The sequence below is a fragment of the Antechinus flavipes genome, chromosome 2, assembly GCF_016432865.1.
Source record: "Antechinus flavipes isolate AdamAnt ecotype Samford, QLD, Australia chromosome 2, AdamAnt_v2, whole genome shotgun sequence".
NCBI lineage: Eukaryota > Metazoa > Chordata > Mammalia > Dasyuromorphia > Dasyuridae > Antechinus > Antechinus flavipes.
In genome coordinates this window covers 223829001-223852264 of record NC_067399.1, presented here as the reverse complement: position 1 = coordinate 223852264, position 23264 = coordinate 223829001, and the positions used below count along the sequence as shown (strand labels likewise).

At 36.9% G+C, this 23264-nt stretch overlaps 2 protein-coding genes across 4 annotated transcripts in view; one reads left to right on the top strand and one right to left on the bottom strand.

Moving 5' to 3' along the window:
* Positions 1–2485: 2485 nt before the first annotated feature.
* On the top strand, positions 2486–7427 carry MRPL33 (mitochondrial ribosomal protein L33). Of its 2 annotated transcripts, none has more exons than XM_051976231.1 (4): positions 2486–2619; positions 3353–3371; positions 6052–6188; positions 7108–7427. In XM_051976231.1, the coding sequence occupies exons 1-4, from the start codon at positions 2598–2600 to the stop codon at positions 7155–7157; spliced, it is 228 nt and encodes a 75-aa protein (XP_051832191.1). In that variant the 5' UTR covers positions 2486–2597; the 3' UTR covers positions 7158–7427. The 2 variants fall into 2 exon arrangements, with proteins under 2 accessions (XP_051832191.1, XP_051832192.1); XM_051976232.1 differs by having other exon boundaries at positions 2491–2619; positions 6052–6158.
* Positions 7360–23264, bottom strand: part of RBKS (ribokinase) — a 133292-nt gene continuing 117387 nt past the window's right edge. For both annotated transcript variants that reach the window (XM_051976229.1, XM_051976230.1), the window contains exon 8: positions 7360–9367. In XM_051976229.1, the coding sequence (XP_051832189.1) occupies positions 9194–9367 (174 nt within the window). In that variant the 3' untranslated portion in view covers positions 7360–9193. The remainder of the gene's footprint in view (positions 9368–23264) is intronic.

The following is a 23264-nucleotide window of genomic DNA, read 5'->3' as shown; positions in this document are numbered from 1 at the left end:
TGTCCATAAGTATGGAACATTGCATATAATATCAGATGTTTTCATTGTGCTGATTGTTTTTGCTGAATTTTTTCCTCTTCTTCTTCTTTTAAAATTCTTTGTTAAAAAGAATGGCTCTCTTGGAATACATATTTTTTAGTGCTCTATAAAGTGTTTTCCTTACAACAAATCTGTGGAATCAATCCAAATATTATTAGATTGTCAAATATTAGATAGGACTGTTACTTATGCTTAATGAGCTTTGAAAAGTAGTAAAGAATAGGAAAGGACCTGCAATATTGAAGAAGGGCAAATGTCCCAATTTTCATGAAAGGAAAGGAAGTTTTCATATTATAGGTTATTGCCTTGATTTTCGTTCCCAGCCAAATTCTAGAATGTGTATTATTTAATATATAGTTAATGAATCTCTAGAAAAAGAAGTAGTGGTAAATATCTATCAACTGGGGAATGGTCAAACATATTATGATCTATTAATATAATGGATATTACAATGTTATATAACAAAGGGGATGAATATGGAGAAATCTGAGAATTGTATAAATAATACAGAATGAAGAGAACAGAACTCTGAAAACAATTTATAAAATCACTGCAAACTTGCAAAGGAAAACAACTTCAAAAGAGCTAAAGACTGATTAATTCAATGACTAATCATGAGTCCAAAAGAATTGTTTCTCATTCTTTGGTAAAGAACTGAGGAACAAAATTTGCAGAAAGAGACACGCATTTTCAGACATAGTCTGTATGGATTTGATTTGCTTCACTTTAGTTGTTTATTACAATGGAGGGTTTTATTTGTTGGGTGTGTGTGTGTGTGTGTGTGTGTGTGTGTGTGTGTGTGTAATGAGTTAAAGGGCAGATCCTGATATCAAAAAGAAGAAAAGAAAGTGTCAATGAAACATTTAAAAATACACAGAGAGCAGAACAACTTTCAGAAGTAGTTAGACAATTATATTTAATCATGTTAAATTCAATATATGTTAAAAAACTTTTTCATAATAGATATAGCGTTAAATATACATAGACAAAAGAAAAAACAGAGAAGTGGTAATTTCATAGGATCATATCAAGCATATTTTTTTGACAGGGTTATTAAAAATTCTGTTTAAAAAGCATGCCTATAGCTTAGCAAAACAACTGACAGATTCCATCATGCTATTTTTATAAACAAGATGGAGAAATGTGAACTTGATAGTTGTAGATGGGTGGATTGATTCAGAAATGGCTAGTGCTTGGGCTAGAAAAATATTTAGATATTAAACTGGAAGGTCTCTAGTGAAATACTCTCTCTCCCCTCTCCCTCCCCACCAGGGATCTGTGCTTGACCTTGTGCTGTTGAACATTTTTATCATCATTCAAATAAATTGGTAGTATGCCTGTCAAATTTGCAAATGATATCAAGCTAAGAATAACTAAAATGCTGTATAATCGTCAGCATCTGGAAAGGTATCATTGAACTATAAGACGGGACCAGATCTAACAAGTTGAAATTTAATGAGAACAAATGTAAAATTTTTCAGTAAACTTCTGCAAAAACTGATATGTTAGGACATAACGAGTTCAAATAAATACAGAACCTTTAGTGATTACAACATAATAAAAACCGTAAGCAGTTAGGGAAACTTGAACAAAAGACAGAGCTTTAAATTGAGACTAAATAATGAATAGGTCATAAAAACGATAAATAATTACATAAAAGAAAATAACAATGAGGCAACATTGAATTTCATGGGAAGCAGCTAAACCAAACCTTAGAGAAAAATTTATCTCTGATCACTTACATTAACAAAGAAAAAAAGTCTAATCACTTGAGCATGCAATTTAAAAAACCTGGAAAAGAGCCAAATTAATAATCCTCAAGTGAAGTACAAAAGCATTTTGAAAATCAAATTAAAGATAAACACAAGATTATAAACCAACAACTGGTTTCAGATGGACGTCAATAAAGTTGATAAACCATTAGTTAATGGGGGTGTGGAGGGAAAAGGGGAGAGGAAGATAGAGACAGGAAAAGTATGTAAATTACCAAAATTGTAAGTGAGAAGGGAAAATTTAAAAAAAGACTCTATGATTAAAGAACATTGTCAGAAATGGTTATTTACGATGCCTAATTTTACACCAACAAAACTGAATGAATTTAAATGCAAAGATATCTAAATTGTAAAATTCAAAAACTTAGACTCACATATGTGACTCTATCTTGCACAAAGCAGAGGCTTAATAAATGCGCGCTGGTTTGAATTGATGGGCTTGTTCAATTGCAAAAAGCTTTGCCCTGTTAAGTGGAAACTCCATACACAGAAACAAGTACTATACAGCTTTACGAAATTGTGAAATTCTGATAAGGACTTCACTCAAAGTCTGGATGGGAAATTATGCTCAATGGGAAATGGCAAAAGTTTTCAGGGCCAGGAGTTAGAAAGTGACCTAAAGTGGAAATGAACCAGGAGGAGGCGGGGACTCCCGAGGCGCGCCGGAAGTGGTTCCTTGTAGCGGAGCAGTGCGCCGGAAGCTATTGCTTGCACAGTAGCTGGAAGGGCTCCATGCAGCTAGAGGCCTTTTAGCGAGTTGGGAAGGTCGCTCTAGTCTCCGTCGCCATGCTCCTCTCCGCTGTTTGCCGTAAGTGGGGCCTAGCGCGGCGGCGGCGACTGCTAAGGGGTGTGAGTCCGCTAGTGATAGTGCCGGGATATTAACCGTGTGGTGGGCTGCCGGTCTCTCGGCGGGTCTGGGGTTCTGGGAACTACATTGCCCAGGAGGCTTCTCGCGGTGCGTCTGCGCACTCTCTCTGCTCGTACCCAGGCCTGTCCTCTAAAACTACGGAGATTGTCCTTTAAAGTGAAAAAGTTTTCCGCTTTGGTACTTCGGAGATCGAACTTGTTCATTATCTCTTCCTACCCCCAACCGCACCCCAGATGGGAAAAGTCAAGACAAGTTTTGTAAAACTTGGTAACGGATGTAAATGGTCTGAGCTGAAAGATGTAGCTTGGACCTGGCTATCACCTAGTCTAACTCCAGGTGTTTTCAGTTTTGAAAGGCCGCACGGATCGAGGAAAATCGCATCATAGGAAACATTCTACGCTCAAGTTTTGTACCGTGCTTGGATGGGCTGTTAATGGTTAATAAGGGATTTGAAATTTACAGCCATCCTCCAAGTCTTAATTGTACTGAAGGGTGTCTTCAGAGTTTTCCCTAAAAACAAGACAAATATTGATAACAGCTTTCTTCCCGTATGTGTTCATTTCGTGGGTAATGATAAGTGTATCCTGTAAAAAACTGTCGATAATTGGCTTAACAATATTGGTAATTAGTATATATTTTTCTCTTTCTCCCACCCTTGCTTTGCTACCAAAAGTTGCCAAGAGCAAGTCAAAGTAAGTAAAAATTTCCTTTGTTTTAGAATTTAAAGAAGCTTATTTTTTTGATCTTTTAATAATCTTCATTTACCAATATTTCGCTTTCTCTTCTGGTATTCAAAAAGCCATCTATTGCAACAAAATTAAAAAAAAAAAGAAAAATAAGTCTGGAGGAAAAAATACTTTAACAGACATTACATGCAATATTTTCAGACCCATGCACCGCCCCCTCTTCTCCCCCCCCTCCCCTCCCCCCCACGAACTTTGCAAACAGGGAGGGAACGGGCATTGTCAGTACTCTTCTTTGGGACCTGGCTTGGCCATTATAATTAACATAACCTTCCTTCCTTCCTTCCTCCCTTCCTCCCTTCCTCCCTTCCTCCCTTCCTCCCTTCCTCCCTTCCTCCCTTCTTCCCTTCCTCCCTTCCTCCCTTCCTCCCTTCCTCCCTTCCTCCCTTCCTTCCTCCCTCCCTTCCTTCCTTCCTTCCTTCCTGTTTTTATAGAATCATTGAAGTCATAGGGACATTAAGTCATTGAATTCAACCACCTTATTTTACAAATGAGGTTATTGAGGTAGAGACACAGTCACTTGCTTTGGAGTTATACAGCTGACAAGTATTTGAGGTAGAATTTGAACTAAGATTTTTCCAATTCCAAATTTAGTTTCTTACACTGAAATAGTATTTCATTACATTTATGCCACAATTTCTAGTCATTCTTAGTTGATAATTTTTGGGTTTCCATTTCTTTGCTACCATAGAAAATACTGCTATTGATATTATCTTGTATACAGGACTGCTCCAATTTTTTTTTTTTTTAACCAACCTTGAGGTCGATGCCTAGATTATTAACCCTCCCTCCTTTTAAAATGTATTAGTTTTTGTGTGTTAGAGATTTAATAATTTAAATAATTATAAAAGCTTTTAAAATCAAACTAAACCAAATTCTTTTCTTGCCTTTCCAGTTCTTCAGTGGACTTACCCAATTGGGGGGGGGGGGTCGTCTACTTAACCTGAACTCAACATCTTCAATCTTAAATCATTATTATTTTTCTCCTTTGCCTCACATTAAGGACCTTACCATAATTCCTCAAACTAGGGGGTTTGTTCAGTGATTATAGGTATTTTCAGATAACCCCTGAAGAGCTGACAGGGCCTGTTTCAAGTCATTGTAGTTTTATTTTCTGGACTGGTTTATAATCGTTTTAAAAATATAAAAGACTCAAGATCAGCGTCTACAAATAGTAGTTTGTAAATTGCAAATGATAGTTAGTAGCTCACTATTGGGCTTTTACCATCATTTCAAAAAAGGTCCTGAGGCAGATGACTAGCATTACTGAATAAAGTCTGTGATCTTTTGAAAGGACATTTGCCTGTAGTAAAAAAAAAAAAAAATAGCAGACTAGATTTCCTTTGTCAAAATGAATATATCTTACTATTTTGTGACACTTTTTATTGTAGATACAATTAATAAATAAGCTCCTGACCTGTTAGGGGAATAAGACAAGGAACTATGATGTTATATAAGATACTATGTTATATATGAACTATGATATATTATATGCTATATATTAGTCTGTGAAAGTGCAAAAAGGGAGATAAGCTATTTTTTACATGAAATTTCAAATTTAAGAATTTAGTGAGTTTCTTATGACATAGCAAAATAGTTTTAATTCTCTGAGTTTCTCATCTATTATCTATTAATGGAATTGATCATGTTTTATCTTATAGTAGGTAGTGGGGCATTTGTCATTGCCCCTTTGTCATAAGTTCTTTGAGGGTGCATGACATATAAATCTATATCTACCTAGCATGGTGGTGTGATCATAAATGATGCCCAAGTCAACAAGCATTTATTAAGCACCTACCATGTTAGTGCTGAAAATACAAAGGCAAAAAACATTAGTTGTTATTATTATTGCATACTTTACTTACATGTTTTTTAAATATCTAATTCTACAGTGTATTGTTAGGAATACAAAGTTACCTAGGAGTCCTTGCTTTTGAGAGTCATAAAATCCAGGTGTCAAGTCACATGTGAAAAAAAAAAACAACACAGTATCACTAGGTAAGGGCCAAATTAGTGGTGGACTTTACAAAGATTTGCAGTTTTTTTCTATGTACATATAAAACATACCTTAAATCAAATATGAAATACCTATTAAAGTTTTGCCTGATATAAATACCAAAGAGGCAGGTGGGTGCTTATACTTGTAACGATTATAACTACAGCTTACGGGTTAGCTATTGATTATAGTGATTCAAAGGTTAAGAACAATTTATTTTGGGGGATTCCTTTTTCATATTCGTTGTATCCTTCTATCTAGTCTAGCATTAAATGGTGGTAAGGATATCTTTTTTTAGATTGATATCCTTATAGTCTCTTGAGTTGGCCTACAAGTTCTGCTGAGATTACTGCTACCTCCTTTATCCCCTACATGGCAATTCTTAGGTCACCATATATATTTACCTACATATTATAGAGCTCAGGAAATAAGAAATGAGGCTCCCTTGCATATCTTCTGAAAATATAGAACATCTTAAGAACTAAACATTTTCTACCTGAAGGGTACAAATAAAATAGTGCCTAATAGTCCAGTTCTTCTAAGACTCTATCATGTGCTGTTAATATATGCCAGTGCTCAAGTGACTTTGTAGTTGTTTTCCTCATTTGGTGATAAATTCTTCTATAATTTTAGGACCCTCCTTGTGAAAATGGTGAGTCAAGCAGGGACAGGTTACACCTTCAACACCAAGAGAAGCCGCTTACGAGAGAAATTGGTCCTTCTGCACTACGACCCAGTTGGTAAAAATGAGAGAAGTTGCTTCATGGAAGGTGTAGGCTTTCCCATGGCTTATTATAGTTCTGGAAATACACAAAACAACTCTCTGAACTTTGTCTACAGAGTTTAGATTGGTTATCAAATCTAATCTAAACTAAATCATGTCCATGTTCTTCTGCCTGTCTGCTTCTCTGACTGTAGAAGATTCTGATAAGGAGTAAGGGTGAAGATTTGAGGGATTGGAGGTGATTTAATTTTGGTCTAAGATGTAGGAAATCAAACTTTTTTCATCCCTGTCATTTATTAAAATGCCATTTAATCCAGTGTTACTTTAAGTCATATGCCCATAATAATGCCCAACAGAGGAAAAAAAACATCTTTTATGGCTAGTATTTTCTTTTTGTGTTGGTGGTTCCAGGTATTCTTTCTGGTCATCCATCATAGACTCTAGCACTTAGGCCTGACTTTGCTCAGCTCCCACTAGAGTGTTTCAGTGAAGCACTCTAAAAGCTAAAAACTTTTTTCCAGCCTTCTCTCTGATTTTCTTCAGTTTAGTACACCAGGGTTGCTCATACTGGCGGGCTCTTCAGGACTTCAGTGATTGGCTGGTGGCTGTGAACTTGCCCTCGGTAAATTTTGGCCATTATTTCTTGACTTTTCAAAGGCAACCAGCTTGTTAATTAAACTGCATAATAATGTTGAATGGATTTTTCTAAAAAAGAAAAGGGGGCAGCTAGGTGGTGCAGTGGATAGAGCACCAGTCCTGAAGTCAGGAAGACTCAAGCACATAACACTTCCACCTGGGCAAATCACTCAACCCTAATTGCCTCAGCAAAAAAAAAAAAGAAAAGAAAAGGATGTCTAGGAGACTGTAGGTAGAACATGGAGAAAGCTCACTTCAAATAAATGTTTTTGGGTGAAAAATGTAACAAGGTCTCAGATTTTAAATTTTCCATATCTGCTTTTTTGCAGTGAACAAACGAGTCCTATTTGTGGAAAAGAAAAAAGTGCGCTCTATTTGAACAATGGATTGAAAATGAATTTGATTTATAAATGAGGAAGACTCTTGGGGCGTGGGGGGGAGGGAGAAACACTGATTCAGAAATCCTGCAGTGTGCACCCAAAGGAAAGGAAGTGGCTTGGAATCACCGCCTCCTGTAATTTGAATGCCATTGTGAAGGAAAACAATGCATTGAAAGAAAATTCTTCACTTTAGGACATAGATCATTGCATCAACATTTATTTATCTTTCGGGTTATTTTTACAGCCTTCAATAAAAAAATATTAAAATAGCTAGTACTATTGTCTCTTAATGATTTTTTCCACTGATTTTTTAACAGTATGATTTTCTAAAAATGACCATTGTTTCATAATAACAAGAAATGAAAAATTTCCATGACAGAGCTTCTGATGCAAGAATTTCTAGCCCCACTTTTTACCCCAGAGAAGAGCAATAATTAACTTTTCAGAATGATCCTGCAACAAGTGCCAAGGTAAAAGCAGAAATGAAAAGGAAAAATAGGGAACCCCAATAGGGAGGATTTAGAATGCCAAAACCCCGCAGAGAACCCCTTTTGTACTTAGGTAATTAGAAAAATCATTGAAGTTAGCCAGCCTTCTTAAGCCCAGATCACTTAAAGAAGTCTTCTTATTTTTAGCACAGATAGTGTCACTCACTCATACTAATACCTTAGAAAACTGAATTCGGCCTGTGTATTAGGGAGAGCTATTTATTTTGAAGAAGTTTTGTGATCACACAGTAGGAGTAAGAGGGTGGTCTAGTGCCTTCACATGTTGCAGCAACTAGCTTAGCATTGTAGAATCTTACAAGTGAAGGAAACCATCATTTAGCCCAAATTCTTGATGAAAAATGCTCAAAGAAGTTAGGAAAATTGCCCTGTGTCACACAGCTGGCAGTTGGCAGCACCAGGACTAGAAAACAGTGTATGAAGGTAGTGGGCTTACGAGGCAGAAGATGTGGCTTTGACCTTGCTCCATCAGCTGCAGCTTTGTGACTTGGGTGACTCCCTCACAGAGGCAGCTGAATTAGTAAATCACCTGTTTCAGCTCAATACTCTGTGACCCTGTTTACCTGTTCAGTATGTGTCAAATGAGGCTTGGGTCCCATCTTCTGGAGGAGAAATCCTGCCCTTTTCAAAGAAGTACCTCCCATTCTCCTTAGCCATTTCTTACAAATCCACTTCTCCCTAAATGCCTGGCTATAAGGAAATCTCCAATGGGAAACAAACTAAAAAGGAACCGTTCCCACTCAAGTATTAGGTAGTTTCCATCTCTGAGACTGAGAATCTCGGGACTAGCAGTGGTGAGAGAAGAAATGACACTAGCTGTAAATGTTGTTTCAGAATCCTAGTCCTTTGGCAGGCACAGGCTAGCTTGTGGGACGGTTAAAATCTGTACTTTGGCTTCAGATGGAAAACAACTAGAGATGGAAAGGTACCGAGTGGCCATTTGCTAGAGCCCTGTCCCAAGTTCTGTTTCCAAAGCAGGCTCAAATAGTGTTGAAGTTTCAGAAGGAATTGACTATTTGTATGATTAAGACTTGGGCCAAACAGCTTGTTCATTCGATGTCCCCTGCTGAGCCTGTTTGGAAAGTATATGCAGGGGATCTATTGTTTTTTTAGATTTAAATTTAGGAACCTCAAACAATTGTTCACTTATTCATTTACTCATTCCATTCAATCACTGAACATTTATTGAGTGCTGACTATATGCAAGGCAGTATAGGACATGTGTGATGCTACCAATCCACTGTCATTAGGATATGTCTTTTAATTGTTTTTCAAATAGTGATGAAATTGTAGTTCCTTGCAAAACCCCAGCCTAACCTTGGGCTGCACTCCTAATCTTGGCCAGTTGCTTTGCAAAATTATGTAAGAGAAATCAGTCATCATTACTGTATAAACAACAGAGAGCAGGTACCCTGTGCATGGTGGGAGAACATCCTTGTATGTAATACAAGGTTATAGTGTACAAGGTACTTGAATTCTCTGCCTTCATGAAGTTCACATTAACTGCATGCACATAAGCCTTATCTTAATCAAAACAGATTAAGTGGCAGGTCCTTTTTGTAAGGGAAAGAAGTCTGGGTTCCTGAAGACTGGACGCTGACTGATGCAATGAAGCTGGCTCTCTTGATCATTTCTTCCATAGGCAGGTTAGGATAATAAGCCAGGTAGAAGGCCAATGCTCCCACAAAACTATCTCCAGCCCCCTACAAAGAAAAACATTTATATGAATTAGCATATAGCCAAAGATCTTTTCAATGAACCTTGGAAGATAAATGCCCAATGTCTTTTTAGAAAAACGTTTCTATAAATAATGGAGATGATTTCAGAGAAAAGTATGAATTGATGCAAATAAAGTCAGTAGAACAATTTACACAACAACTGAAAAGAAAAACAACTTTGAAAGACTTAAAAAAACGACCAGCTATGTCTCCAGAGAACTTCTGATAATGCAAGTTATGCACCTCATGACAGAGAGGAGGTTAACTCTTGAGGTGCTAAAAGAGAAAGACATTTTAAAAACTGGCTGCTGTGTAGCTTAGGTTTACTTGACTTTGCTTATTTGTTACAAGGTTTTTTTCTCTTAAATGTGTGTGTGTGTGTGTGTGTGTGTGTGTGTGTGTGTGTGTGTGTAGGTGAACAGAACTCTTTAGGAGAGGGAGATTATCGTATGCTAAAAATGAGTTTGGAGAGTCTACTGAAACACTTTAAAAATGTATAGATGAGAGATGGAAGTTCAAAAGGAAAAATGGACAAATGAGGTAGTTCTGTAAGTAATAAGTACAATTTATTAACTATTTTTAAAAGAAGGAAATATATGAAATACATAGTTTCATATAATTGTGTTCAGCTATGTACATCAAAATATTTTTTTTCTGTTTTGTTCAGAATAGTTTTTTAAACAAGTACTTTAGGATTGGATGAAGTTTCTGTTGCTTTTCTATGTAGCTCTAAAGATTGGGTTGGTGAAGATCTTACAGGGATGATGAAGAAGGTACCTTGAAACTCTAAAACTCCTTGAAGGAGAAATTCTTCTTGGACTCTGCCTCAGTGAGGGACCCCACCGGAGGGAAACAAGATAAACAGCTTCATTCTGTTATCTAGGTAGGGTTGATTCAGTCCTGAGCTAAAAGAATTCCAACCTTATTCAACTAAAGAAACTCATTTACTTCTATTCAAATTCAGCTCAAGCTAAAACCCAGCTAGCAGCTGAATCACCTTGGGACTCTACTCACTAGCCCTCTTCAGCTAGTAGCTAAAGCTACTATTATAAACGAATCAATCTAAAATCCTCTCTTTACAGAGGTTCTAAACATGCCATGCTATGCCAAGGAAGCCTCTGCCACTGGATAATATTCTTTTCCAGTGCTACCCTCTCTTTACTCTTACCTATTTCCCTAACAAGACTTTATGCCTCTCTGTCAGGATTTCTAACCTTACTTCCCAATCCCTATAATAAATCTTTTATCAATCTAGGATTTCGGGTCTGTAAATTCCTTTATAGAGAATCTGTGCCGTCAGAAGGGGAATTCCCCAAAATTCCCTATCCTTGCCCCAACTCGCAAAGTGGTGTAGGGGAGCCAAACCTCTCCATTTGGTTCCCTGAAAACCCAAATCTGCCACTAGAATTTATCATTTAACTCCCTGACCCACCAGAAATCCTAATCTCATTTTGGTTCCCTAAATCTAGACCTTATCTTATTTTTGGTTCCCTGAAAGGGAACCCCCAAAACTAGATTTCACCTCATCAATGGGAATTGAGCAATTTAATTAGATGTAGATTAGTAAGCCACCAAAATGGCAGTATTTGTATAACATTGTTCTTATAAACAGCCTAGCTGGGCAACATATGAAAGAAAGAGAGAACAATAAAAGACTATGTAATTAAATATTAAATGGTACTGTCATGCTAGGTTGTACAGTGTAGACTGCAGACTAGGAGCTCTGAGAAGGGAAAGGAAGGCTTGTACTTGAGCTTGGCTGGGGTGGATGAGTAAGACTTGGATAAGCAGAGAAAAATAAACTCTAGGGAAGCTTTTGTGGAAAAGCAGAAGGCAGGATTAATCCTAATAAGATTAGTCTGGTTAGGGTATAAGGTCCATGTTTCAAAAGTACAGGAAAATAAAACTAAGTAAGCTGGAGGCAGATAGTGAAGAATACTAAAAGCCAAGCAGAGTTTGACTTAATTTAATAGAATAAGAAATCATTTAAAGTTTTTCAATGATTGACTAGATGAAAGCAGTGTTTACTTAAACATTTCAGTGGAGTGCATACTATTTCTACAGAGGCACACAACAAATCCTTCCAGTGAATGTTTATAAATCGGCATTGTTTCTATGGTCAAAATTATTCATCACCCGGTGAGCAATAATCTAGCAAAGGCCTCTCTGAAGTTGGTGAAGTAGTGCTTTGGATGGCAGATGCTGAGTTTGTCACCAGGCCTAACCTAGAAGTCGTTCCAGTTTTCAAGGATTACAAACTATAAAAAGTATTAAAATTTGTTCCACTGGCACACACACAGGCTTTGAGAATTTAGGATCATAAGCCTACCACAAAGAGGCATCTGGGAAAAAGTAGAGGAAGGAAACAGTATTTAAGGAAGATGAATTTAGTCATCAAGTGTAAAAATCCCATTCTGAGACCTTATTGGGATATGGAAGGGCCTAGAGGAGGGGGTGCTTCTAATATGAAGCCCATGATAGACTGTCTACTGGTTGAAGACCTAAAAGTTTCATGGAACCTCATCTCTATAAGATCCTCATAAGGAATCAAAAACCAATCAATCAATAAAATGTTCTTAAAATTAAAAGCTCCTATTATGTATTAGGAACTTTGCTAAGTGCTGGGACTACAAAGACAAAAGTGTCCTCAAGGAGTTTATATTCTAATGGAGAGATACACCCATTTTATTCATTCATTCATTCATTTTGCTGAGGCAATTGGGGTTAAATGACTTGCCTAGGGTCACACAACCAGGAAGTGTTAAGTGTCTGAGGCCAGATTTGAACTCAGGTCTGTATGACTTCAGAGCTGGTGCTTGATCCACTGAACCACCTAGCTGCCCCAATGCACACCTTTTAAAGAATAAATATAATACATACAAAATTAATAAAAGGTGGTTTTTGGTGGGTACCAGGGGTTAGGGGTGAGGGTGAACACACATTAATAAATGGAGAGACTTCGGATAGAAGGAGGCCCTGGAGCTGTATCTTGAAGAAAAGCAGAGATTCTGAGAAACACATGGGAGAATGAATCCCAGCCATGGGTGCTCAGCAGTACAGAGATATGGAGATGGGAGATAAAGCAGCATGTGTGTAAAAGGTATATGGGTGGATTGTACAGCGAATGGAGGGGAATCATGGCTAAAGTCTGGAAAGGAAGGACTCAAATTAGGAGGAGATGTAAAGCCAAACAGAGGAGTTCATGTGTGACTATAGAAGTAATAGAGAGCTCCTGGAACATGTGGGGGCAGGGAGGAAGAGAAGATGCTGATGTACTCAGATGTGTGTTTTAGAAAAATCACCTTAGCAGCTGTGTGGAGGATGGATTGGAGAAGGCAGCAGCTGAAGGTAGGGGGACCAAAGGGAAGGTTACTGTAATAGTTCAGGTGAGATGATGAAGGCCTAAATTGGTGCCTTGTAGGCAGAGATAATAGGACATACACAGAAATACTGTGGCATCTGATTGGATATATAAGAACAGCAAAGTTGTGAACCTGAAAGACTAAGAAGCATGGTGGTGCCCCAGACTTATAGAATCCCTTTAATTTATGCATTGGGGGAAAATGGAGCAAAAGGTTACACAGTTCTTGGGCCATTAATAAATATTCATTTACTGTTGTTACTTAAGTATGTGGGCAACTTAAGGTGGTAATAGTGGATAAAACGCCAGGGCTGAAGATTTTGCCTGGGCAAGTATCTAACCTTGTTAGGGTTTCCTCATCTGTAAAATGATGTAGAGAAGGAAATGGCAAATCACTCCAGCACTTCTGCCAAGAAAACCCCGAATGAGGTTGAAGAATCGGACACAGCTGAAAATGACTGAACAGCCATACAAAGTGTATTTTTTTGTTCAATGACCAAGAAATCAACACATAATTGAAGGAGAATAGTTTTCATATTGACATTTCTACCATAAATGAAACAAGATGGCATAAGGAGGTTATAGACAAATGAAGGTGCCATCTGAGGCACTCTATGCATGTGTCAGATTTCCATTTTACTGATCAGGAAAACACTTTGGAAGCTGTGGAGGATGGACTGAAGAGGAAAGAGAATGAAAGCAAAGAGAACAATCAGGAGACTATTGCAATAGTCTAGGTCCCAGCTTCTTAAACTGTGGCTTGTAACCCCATATGGGGTCTTTTAACTGAATGTGGAGGGGTGTAAAATTATGATTTATTATCAGTAAATGTTTGATTTGAATACCCATTTTATATAGCTATATATCTGGGATTTTCTGAGTTGAAAAGGGGTTGTGACTGGAAAAAATTTTAAGAAGCCCTAGACTGTAGTTGAGAGGTGATGTGAGCCCAAACTGGAGTAGCATTTGTATAAAGAGGGAAAAGGGAGTGGATAAGAGATGTTGTGAAGGTGGAACCAGAATATTCTGGAGATATCCACTGTCCTATCCATTTAGACCCATACAAAAGAAAGAACCAGTTCTGTCACGGATGGAAATTTTATATGCTATACCTGGCTAATGAGATCATGACAGATGGGAATTTTATGCATTTTTTTTTGCATACTGTATTTAAAATACTATACATATGTTTAAAAACACACTATGCCATTTAATATATTTTCTCCTATGGTCAATACTGAGGAAACACTGCATTGATATCGTGTTCTATATTTTACTCCTTTTTAACTATTGCTGAAGTACTGCTAATTGGCATTGCTGGAGATGAGAAAAGTAAAAAAACTCTACCACATTCTAGATGCTAGGAATACAAAAACAAAAAATGAAAAGTTAAGATCTTTATGAAAACTATGTAATTCAGTATGGGCAAAATTTTAAGTTTGAACCAGGATGATGTTTTAACAAACATCTTTTGTTAACTGCTAACTTATTTCAAAGTGAACAGTTGCATTTTTGAACTTGTACTATCCTATAATGAAAAACTTAATTTCCACCTTCATCTGCCCCCCTTTTAAAATAAATGTATATTTCACTCTTTTGGTTGTTTTCCACTCATCATAAAAAGCTCCATACTCAGGTCTCACCTACATTGGTAATTTCCTTTTCACAATTAAAGAAAATGAAAAATTTTTTAATACTTAGTTTGCCTTCGTTTCCTCTCTTCTACATCTCCCTTGATCCCCTGAAATCCAGCCTACACTAAGACCCTGAAATTAAACTTGTCCAGATTATCAAAGATTTCCTCAATAAAATCCAATGTCTTCACCCCACAATCCCCATTCATAATTGCCTAGCAGATCAGTTTGTGGGCTAATCTCCCACCTCATTGTCATTATTTATTCTATTTTTCTTGTTTTGAATGCACTCCTTATCCCACAGAATCTTGTCCCTTCCCCATTTCTAAATTCCTCTTAAAGTGAGCTTCTTTTATGAAACTACCATAGATTAATCTTGTTTTGCCGTGGTCATTCCAACTACTTCAATATCCTGTTTTTCCAGGTTCTAAAATTTCCCTGTCATTCCTCTGTACTTTTATTTCATTCACTATTCATTCAGTCAACAAACACATTAAGTATTTACTATTTGCAAGGCATTCTGCTGGGCACAAGGGAAACAAAGAGAGCAATAAAAGTCTCTTTTCTCAAGGAACTTACCGAAAGAAATATGTATTAAATGATAAATGTACCTAAACAGCCTCATTTGCAAACAGACTAGCATATCTGCAGCTGAGCAGAAGAATATCCAAACATGAAGAAAAAGTTCAAGTCAGGACCTAAAAATTTAAATCAATCTCTTTAAGCATAATGGAGAATTTAAATCTATTTCTTGAATTTAAAAACTTACTAAAGATATCAATAAAGATGCTTTATAAGTTGATTCATATTCTTGAACTCCATCAAATTTAAAAGTCTTTAAAAAGTAAGCTTTTTGTTGCATGGGATTTGGGCCTAGTTGCCATTCTGTATAGGGGTTAGTTTTTGCTACAGTAGCACACTGAGCATGTGCCAACTGTTAGGCGACCCATTATATCACCATATCACACTAAATATGTGTTTAACTAGAGAATCTTTATCTCATCAATCCCACTGAGTAGGTGCTTAACTAGAAGCACCCTGCTATCAGTATCGTAAGTGTACCTTTTCAGAGTTGAGGCCCTCTACACTTCCCTATGCCCTGTTGGTTGGGGTGGCCATGCTGGAAGGCAGGAAACTTTGTAACTGTATCTAATATATAAAACCTCGTAGGTGCTCTACATTTCCTGACTCATTGATATAGGTCAGTAGTCTTGTATTGTCCTGATTCTCAGTTTCTCTGTGTTGTCCTGGAATCTCTTCTATGTGTGAATTAATGCTTCTTGGTGGACTACATATTGTTTTCCTTTAGATCAGTGAAAGTGTGGATTTGGTTGCTATGGACTGAAGTTAAATATTCAGACTCTGGAAAAAAATAATCTGTTGTTTCTATTTATACCCAGTGGCTTTTAAGTGCCAGCAGATTACTTGATTGTTGATTCACATCTCCAGTATAACTATTTTTATATAGTAGTAAGATGCTTCTTATGGAAAGTTATTTTTAAATGGAAACTATTGGGTCACTGGTTTTCCTATAAATAACATGTTTTAGAATCAACTAAGAATAACAGAATAGTTTTCATTGATACAATGCAATGATTTTTAATGAAAATAATTTTTGTTTTGAAAGGGTAATCATTTCATGTAAAAAAAAATGTGGATGGCTTCTTTCTCACTTACTATTATTTCCCTCAAGGAGGAGTTACTGTTATGGTGTGAAAGGTCCGCCTAGAGTTGCCTGCCTGACACCACTGCTAGACTCCCAAGCATTAATACAAGGGTCCACCTGAGGATATTAGAACTATGTAGTTTCTAGATAGTTCTGCTCTGTTGTACTAGGACAGCTCTAGTTCCAAGATTCTATGACTCACTAAAAGAAAGAAGTATATTAAAAAATACTATGTAATGGAATAAGACTAAGGAAGAAGAATTATGTGGAAAACTTTTGGTGCCCCTTATGGAGATCCTCAGTAGCTTAAGTTCTTGCTATAAGGCAATATCCCAAGCACCAGAAGTATAAAATTAAAATTGAAACTGTTCCTGCCTGTAAGGAGTTTTCATTACACTAAGGAAAGAGGGAGGGGTTGTGCCGTATGTATAAAGAGATATTATTTTGAGAAGAAAAAAAAAAACACCCGGCAGCTGGATATTTCAGGGCAGGCTACATGAAGGAAGGAGCATTTGAACAAAAAGGAGATGAGGACAAAGAAAAATGAATATGAGGAAGTAGTAGAGTACAGGCAGGAATAACTCAGGGAATGTTTGGAGGCGGAAGACCGAACGCCAAGTTCCATAATTCAGTTTTGTTGGAATGTAGAATGAAAGTGCTGTGAAATAAGGCTGGAGTGGTAGCTTGGATCCAAAACATGGGGGGCACTGAATGCCAGAGTGATAAATCTTTTATCCTAGGGGTACTGAAATACTACCACATGTTTTTGAAAAGGGAAAATTTAAACAAATAAATGACCAAAAACTCTTTTAAGCCCAAGGTCAAACCTGGGCTCTAGAAGGCAGATCAATGACAAGACTGGAGAGGAATACATTGGAAACTGGGAGACCTAAATTAGGAAGCTACTGTAGTAATCCGGGTGATAGATGTTGTATAATTGATGATATGTGGGGAATGGTTAGCTTGCGAGCCATATAAAGCCCATGAAATCATTTGCAAAGGCAACTGCAGGAGATGATGAGTTGAAAGCTAGATTCAACAATCTCGATTGCTTGAGTCCTATAAGTTGATAATTTTGTATGGTCTGTGAATGATGTTATAAATATCCAAATGGCCCTCGGCAGAAAAAGGTTCCCTTGATAAAGAGAGTAAGGGGGAGAGAAAAGAGAAAAGGACTCCAGAGTTTTAAACCTCAGGATAGTGGTTCCCTCAACAAAAAAAGTGTGAGACTTGGAGGCAGGGAAGTTCATGTGGAAAAATGTTAAGTTCCATTTGGGACATGTTGAGTTTGAGATGCCAGCAGCCAAGTACAGATGTCCAGCACATGTAGAGTTAGAGTTGTGGGCTTATTGTGAGGGACAGAGACTGGGATTGGAGACAGAGATGTGGAGATCATCTGCATCAAGAAAATACATTAACTTACGGAGAAATCACCAAGAAAGAAAGTATAAAGAGAAAAAAGGTCACTGGTGATGAATCAAAGGAAATTGAAAAGGCACGGCTACACAAAGGAAGCCAAGTTGGGGCCCCAACTAGTGAAAGTCATTCCAAAGTAGACACTGAGCCTAGCAAAAAACCTTTGTGTATCTGGGAACTTACCCAAACTGACATGAAACAGTAACCAGGTGTAAGCTGTAGCGATCAGAACATAACCTTCCCTGTGACTACCACATAGCCTTGGCTATCTAGGAATTCACCCAAGCCCTGGAACCCAGGACTAAAATTAGAACTGGTTGTTAATCCCTAAATCTCTAAGATAAATATAATGATGCTTTGTGGCTCCTCCTCCCTTTGTTGGATTTCTATAATTATCATAGGACTTTTTTTTTTTTTTGGGGGGGGGGAGTCTTTGTGGGGATCTACTGAATAGAATGGCCACCACCCCAGACTGTGGCAGGAATTGGAGATCCAATGAATTGTCTGACAGCCATTTTCAGAAAGCCCCTATATAAATAACCCATTTTGAGTATTAAACCCCTTATATAATCTTAACGGGGCTCCCTGTCTCTTTCTTTAGTATAATTAGCTTGCCCCTTGGCTAGGGGTGGGGAAGGGGCTCAGAGTTCCCTTGGGTGGGGATGACAGAGTATCTTGAAGAAGGGGGTTGTTTTCAAGAGAGCAGTAAGGATTGGGGATTTTGCAGAATCTTGGACAAATACTATGACTAGATTGTATATTTTAGGCATTTTCTGCTTCTTATTTTGGCACTCCTACACATTAACATGCTCTCTCTCCTGTATCTCCTCCATTTTTATCTCCTTTTGTCTATTGTATTTGACTACTCTAGGTACTATACAAGGCTTCTGAGCCCAAGACCTAGGTAGGCCTTTTCATTTTACTTCTCTGTCTGCTAGGGTTAATTTAATAAAACAACTCAAGCTAAAATATAAATGAATAAAAATAGATTAGTGTACATCAGTCAGCTCTTTAGGTACTATTTACCTTTCAATAGGGCTCTGAATGCCTTAACTTGTTGAGTAAATTTGGGATTTTAGATCAGACCCTGTCTGGTCAGGAGGGAAATTTTTGGGGGCAGATTATTTTTAGCCACTCATCACATCACTTAGTGTAGACAGTTATGCATTCACTCTACCCTTTGTATGGTCCTTATCCCAAATGAATCGTATTTAGGAATACACACTTCTGGGGGCTGACAGTGGGGATTACAGGGAGGTTTCGCTGCAGTTAATCTTCTTGGGCTAAATTCAAAATTGTGATAGTCGGTATGTGCATGCTTCGTGACCTTTTAAATTTAAGGCTTTTCTAATAGGGACATTTTAGATTTTAGAGGGTTTCTATGTTCCATTGTTTACCTTCCTTGTATCCTATAGGAGAAAAGAAATACTGCAAAAGGAAAGAATTCACTCTCATGATTCCCTACCCCCCCATTTCAGAATTTCATTTTATTAGGAAGATGACAAGATATGATGATCAGTTACAAAGTTACAAAGAATAGGTACAATCTAACACTGTGAACTGGTACCGCAAAACAGGATATTACACAAAATGACACTTCAGGGGACAGTTATAAGTACTACAAATGTTAAATATGGTGGGAAGTTAAACAATAGTACAGTGAGATTTTGCAACTTTAACTGTAAAGTTTGGTTACAACATTTTAGTAATATTGTGAAACAATTTTAGTTGGAACAACCTTATGTGGAATATGCCTATCCATTACATTCAAAATAAGGTATAGAAGGTTCTAGATTTATTCCACATTTTCTCCTTCATATACTTTGTGTTTCAGCTACATTGGCCTACTTCTCCATGCCTCTGCATGGGCTAGCCCCAATAACTAGAATGTATTTCCTCCTCACTTTCCCCACATGGAATTCTTACTTTCCTTCAAAATTCAATTCTAGGATTAGCTCTTACAGAAAACCTTTTTTGACATCTCTTAGTTGTTATTCTCTTTTCCTACTCAGATTATCTAATAGTTTCTTATCTTATAAGGGAAAAGCTATCTTTGGGCTTATTTAAATCCTTCAATAAAAGATAAATTCAGTGAAGACAAGGATTGCTTTTGTGGGGAGGTGGAAGGAGCAAGGAAAGACAAAGGGTGTGTTATCAGCACAGGGCTTTGAACATGGCAGGCACACAATAAATGTATATTGAGTTGAACTGAGAGAGTAATTAAAGCAGATTAGAGTACTTTAAATGGGCAGTAATGTCAATTAATGAGAAAGTTCTAGTTTATAGAATGCTGGATATAGTAGAAGCAATCATAAATATCTATGTGGTTAGGAGAAAAATTCAAAAAGGATGATGCTAATCCCAAAGGTAGCTTTTCCTTTATAAGATAGTGATGATATTCCCATAATCATGCCAAAAATAATGGAATCATCCAGCACTTCATACATGAGGAATTTGTACCCACTTTCTGATACTGGATGATTCATTAACCAAACTGCCAACTGGCTTAACGGTTAAAGCTTTTGCATTCCTAAAAGATGTCTCAACAAATTCCTCCTAAGATGTAGAGTCAATTTTTCTTTCTCCTCAAAACCTCTTCCTACACCAAGCCATTTATCAGGCTGTCAAAGCTTACAGTGCGGACCTAAATTCTTTGGGCAACTTAGCAGACTTATAATAGTGTTGTGAGAGGCAGGGAAAAGGAAGATGTTAGATCATAACAGAACCAAAATTGAATATACATTTTCCTTCCCTTCCTCAGCAAACCATTCAAAGAAATGTTGAAAAGAGTTAAGTGGTCAAAACAATTTGAAAGGTAACAAGAATGACCTATTTAGCAAATTTTGCAGAGATCCTCACAAAGATTTAGGCATATCTGCGGCAGGGAGAAGAACTGGAACTAGTCAGTTCTCAAACCCTTAGGTAATTGAAGTTACTGTTTGGTCTGGTTCAATCTCAATTCTTTGGGAATGTTTTAGAACTAAGCCAATATTCTTTTTTTTTTTTTTTTTTGAGACAGGGGAATAATCTGAGACTGATACAGAATTCCCTACAGCTATAACCAATAGGACCTCTACGTTATTGTACTTCTGCCAAAACTGCAACTGGGTCATTTTGGACATATAGTGTGCTAAAGGTCTATTCAACCCACTATGCTATAATTTCTGTGACTTTTCCAAATTGACTCTAATGTGAGGGAAGAAAACTATGTAATGCTGTATATGGTTGTGTTTTAGGTGTTTACCACAAACATACAAAATAAGTCATCTGAAAAAGAAGAAATAAATATGTATAATATCACAAATTCTTAAATAGGAAGTTATGGGAAGGTATGTTTCCCTGTAGTCATGTCTGCTTGGCTTACTGATCAAGCGTGGTACTTTGGAGAGAGTACACTGATCCCTTGATTTTGCTCCTTGCCTTTATTTCCTAACTCCCTCTAAATGAGCATAGGTTTTTGCCTGATTCCCTCCTGTGATTAATTAGCCTTTTGTTAATTAGCTCTGCCCTCTTTAAGAGGCAGGGAGGATGAGAAGCCTTACTCTAAGACTATTCTGAGCTATAGTTTTGATCTATTCTTGGATTGTGGATTCTGAATTTTGCACTATTCATTAAAGTCTGGTTACTGCTATATGTGTTGCCTTCTGACTGACTAGAACCTAGTTTTTTGGCTTTTTTTTTTTTTGCTTGCAATATTTGGGTATCTTTATCATAAATCAATTCTGTTTGTGTCCATCAGAATGGAAAACACTATTCACAGAACCTGAGTGCCTCAAGACTTGATATGAAAAAAAAAATGTAAAAAGGATATGCTAAAAGACTTAATTTGACAACCCAAAAGCTAATAGTTTTTTGAGAAAACTAAGACTCCCAACAATATTTTGAACAATAAGTCTTCCTTGTAGCTCATTTGAAAGAAATAAGGAGTGGGATAAGTTCCTAGTTTAAAATTACAGTTTAATTTTAAATAAATTTTTAATTATTTCACTGGCTGTGAAAAATTATACACATTCTTTGCTCTAGCTTGTACACTGTTCCACTAATCTTTCTAGTACCATTTTTGTCTATTCTCACTTTGGTGCCTGGTCCCTTGGATCTTGCTCCTAAGTAGTGACTACACCTATCTAGTTGATACACTTCTTGCCTCAGGCCCTAATCTCAAGACTCATTTTTCACCTGATAATTGGTTTCCTTCCCTATTATGATCTGTTCTTTGCCTCTGAACATTTGAACTCAATACTGATTTAGAAAAGACTTTCCCACTCCTCCTGGTACTACTCCATTTAATATGAAATTTCAACATAGATCAAGAAGACTTTTTGTCAAACTGGATGGAGGGGATCCTGCTGGGCAATATCAATGAAATAAAGAGGATACTCATTTGACTAGGTAAGCTGTTATGTTTTTAAAAAACAATTTCATTATTTTATAGTCACACTGTTTATGATACTACTACATAATCACAGAAATTTAAAAATGGAAAGAATCTTAAAGATTATCTACTCCATAATGATTTATGATTTAAAAAGTGGTGAAGTCTAAAGAGCAAGAATATCTTATCCAAGTCTCTCAATTAGTTATAGCTAATTGGGAACAATTCTACTGCCATGCCCAAGACCCACATTCCTAAATTCCAGTCCTTGATTTGCCCTGTGTTCTAATCTTTTTACTACACCATACTGCCCAATGCCTTTGTCATCGACATCTTCATTTTCTAGCTTTAGATCAAAGGCCACAAATGGTTGAGGTGATACCTAAATTGGAAAGAACAAGTATTCCTATAGAATTCAGGGCTTCTCACAGCAGCCAGTGAAGGCAACTTCTAATAATATGAAAAATTATGGGGAAAGCTGACTCTTTCTAGTCTGTATCATTTTATTAGGATTAATCATATAAAGTTAGTAAAGTACAGGAAAAAATAGAACCCTGGCTCAGATACATAAAACAACTATGCAATATTCTATGCAGAAAAAGCCTAGAGGAAAAAATAGAATAACTGACTATTATGTCTTAAGTCATGGAGGAGACAGTGTTATACAAGGAGAAGAAAGGAGAGGCATGGCTAAAATTTGTTTTTTTTTATTCTCCATTATGTTAATATTTTTTCTTCTGTTTAATTTGTGGCAAATCAGTGTGTTATCTTTTTTTTTTTGACACCAGGAATTTTCTGGAATTATGCATTTCCATCTAGATTAAGACTGTACAGTGCCCATTTCATTGCCAAATAAACTTACATATGCTTTTAAGTAATGATGATAGGTATTTCATTTTTTTGTACATTGATCAAACTTGAGTTATTAGGGGCAAAATCACTGGATCTTATCTCAAGCACACATATTCAGTTCAGCGATTAAAGATATCAAAATGACTGAATCTATGATAGAAACTGCAATTTGATTTTGATTTACCCTCAAATTAAATCCAAGGCAAAATCAAGATATATTTTGTGATGAAAAGTTTCTGTTGTACAAAGTTTCACATATTCAGACCTACCTTTTGTATGGAGCAGATTGAATTCATGAGATTCAAAATTCAAGAGGTCAGCAATCTATGGGGTATTAAATAGTATCAAATGGCTTGAAGTGGGTTTCAGGTCATGGTCCAATTTGATGGGTTCTGTCTTGGAGTTTGGTTATTTTCTGGCTGTGCTCCTGAACCTTGGGCTTGAAAGGAGGATCAGAATTGTATTCTAGGATGGATGTGGGTTTAGCCATGCCAGAATACACCACTATAACCATAAATTTAATGGTGAGGCTGTCTGGTGACTGTGGGGAAGTATGTACCTGAACATAAATAAGCTTTAAT

What these genes read in the sequence shown, in the direction of transcription:
- MRPL33 (XM_051976231.1), top strand. Translation starts at nt 2,598, where the DNA reads ATGCTCCTCTCCGCTGTTTGCC. An exon ending in GAGAAGTTGCTTCATGGAAG is followed by an intron (nt 6,189 to 7,107) that starts GTGTAGGCTTTC and finishes GCTTTTTTGCAG; the next exon opens with TGAACAAACGAGTCCTATTT.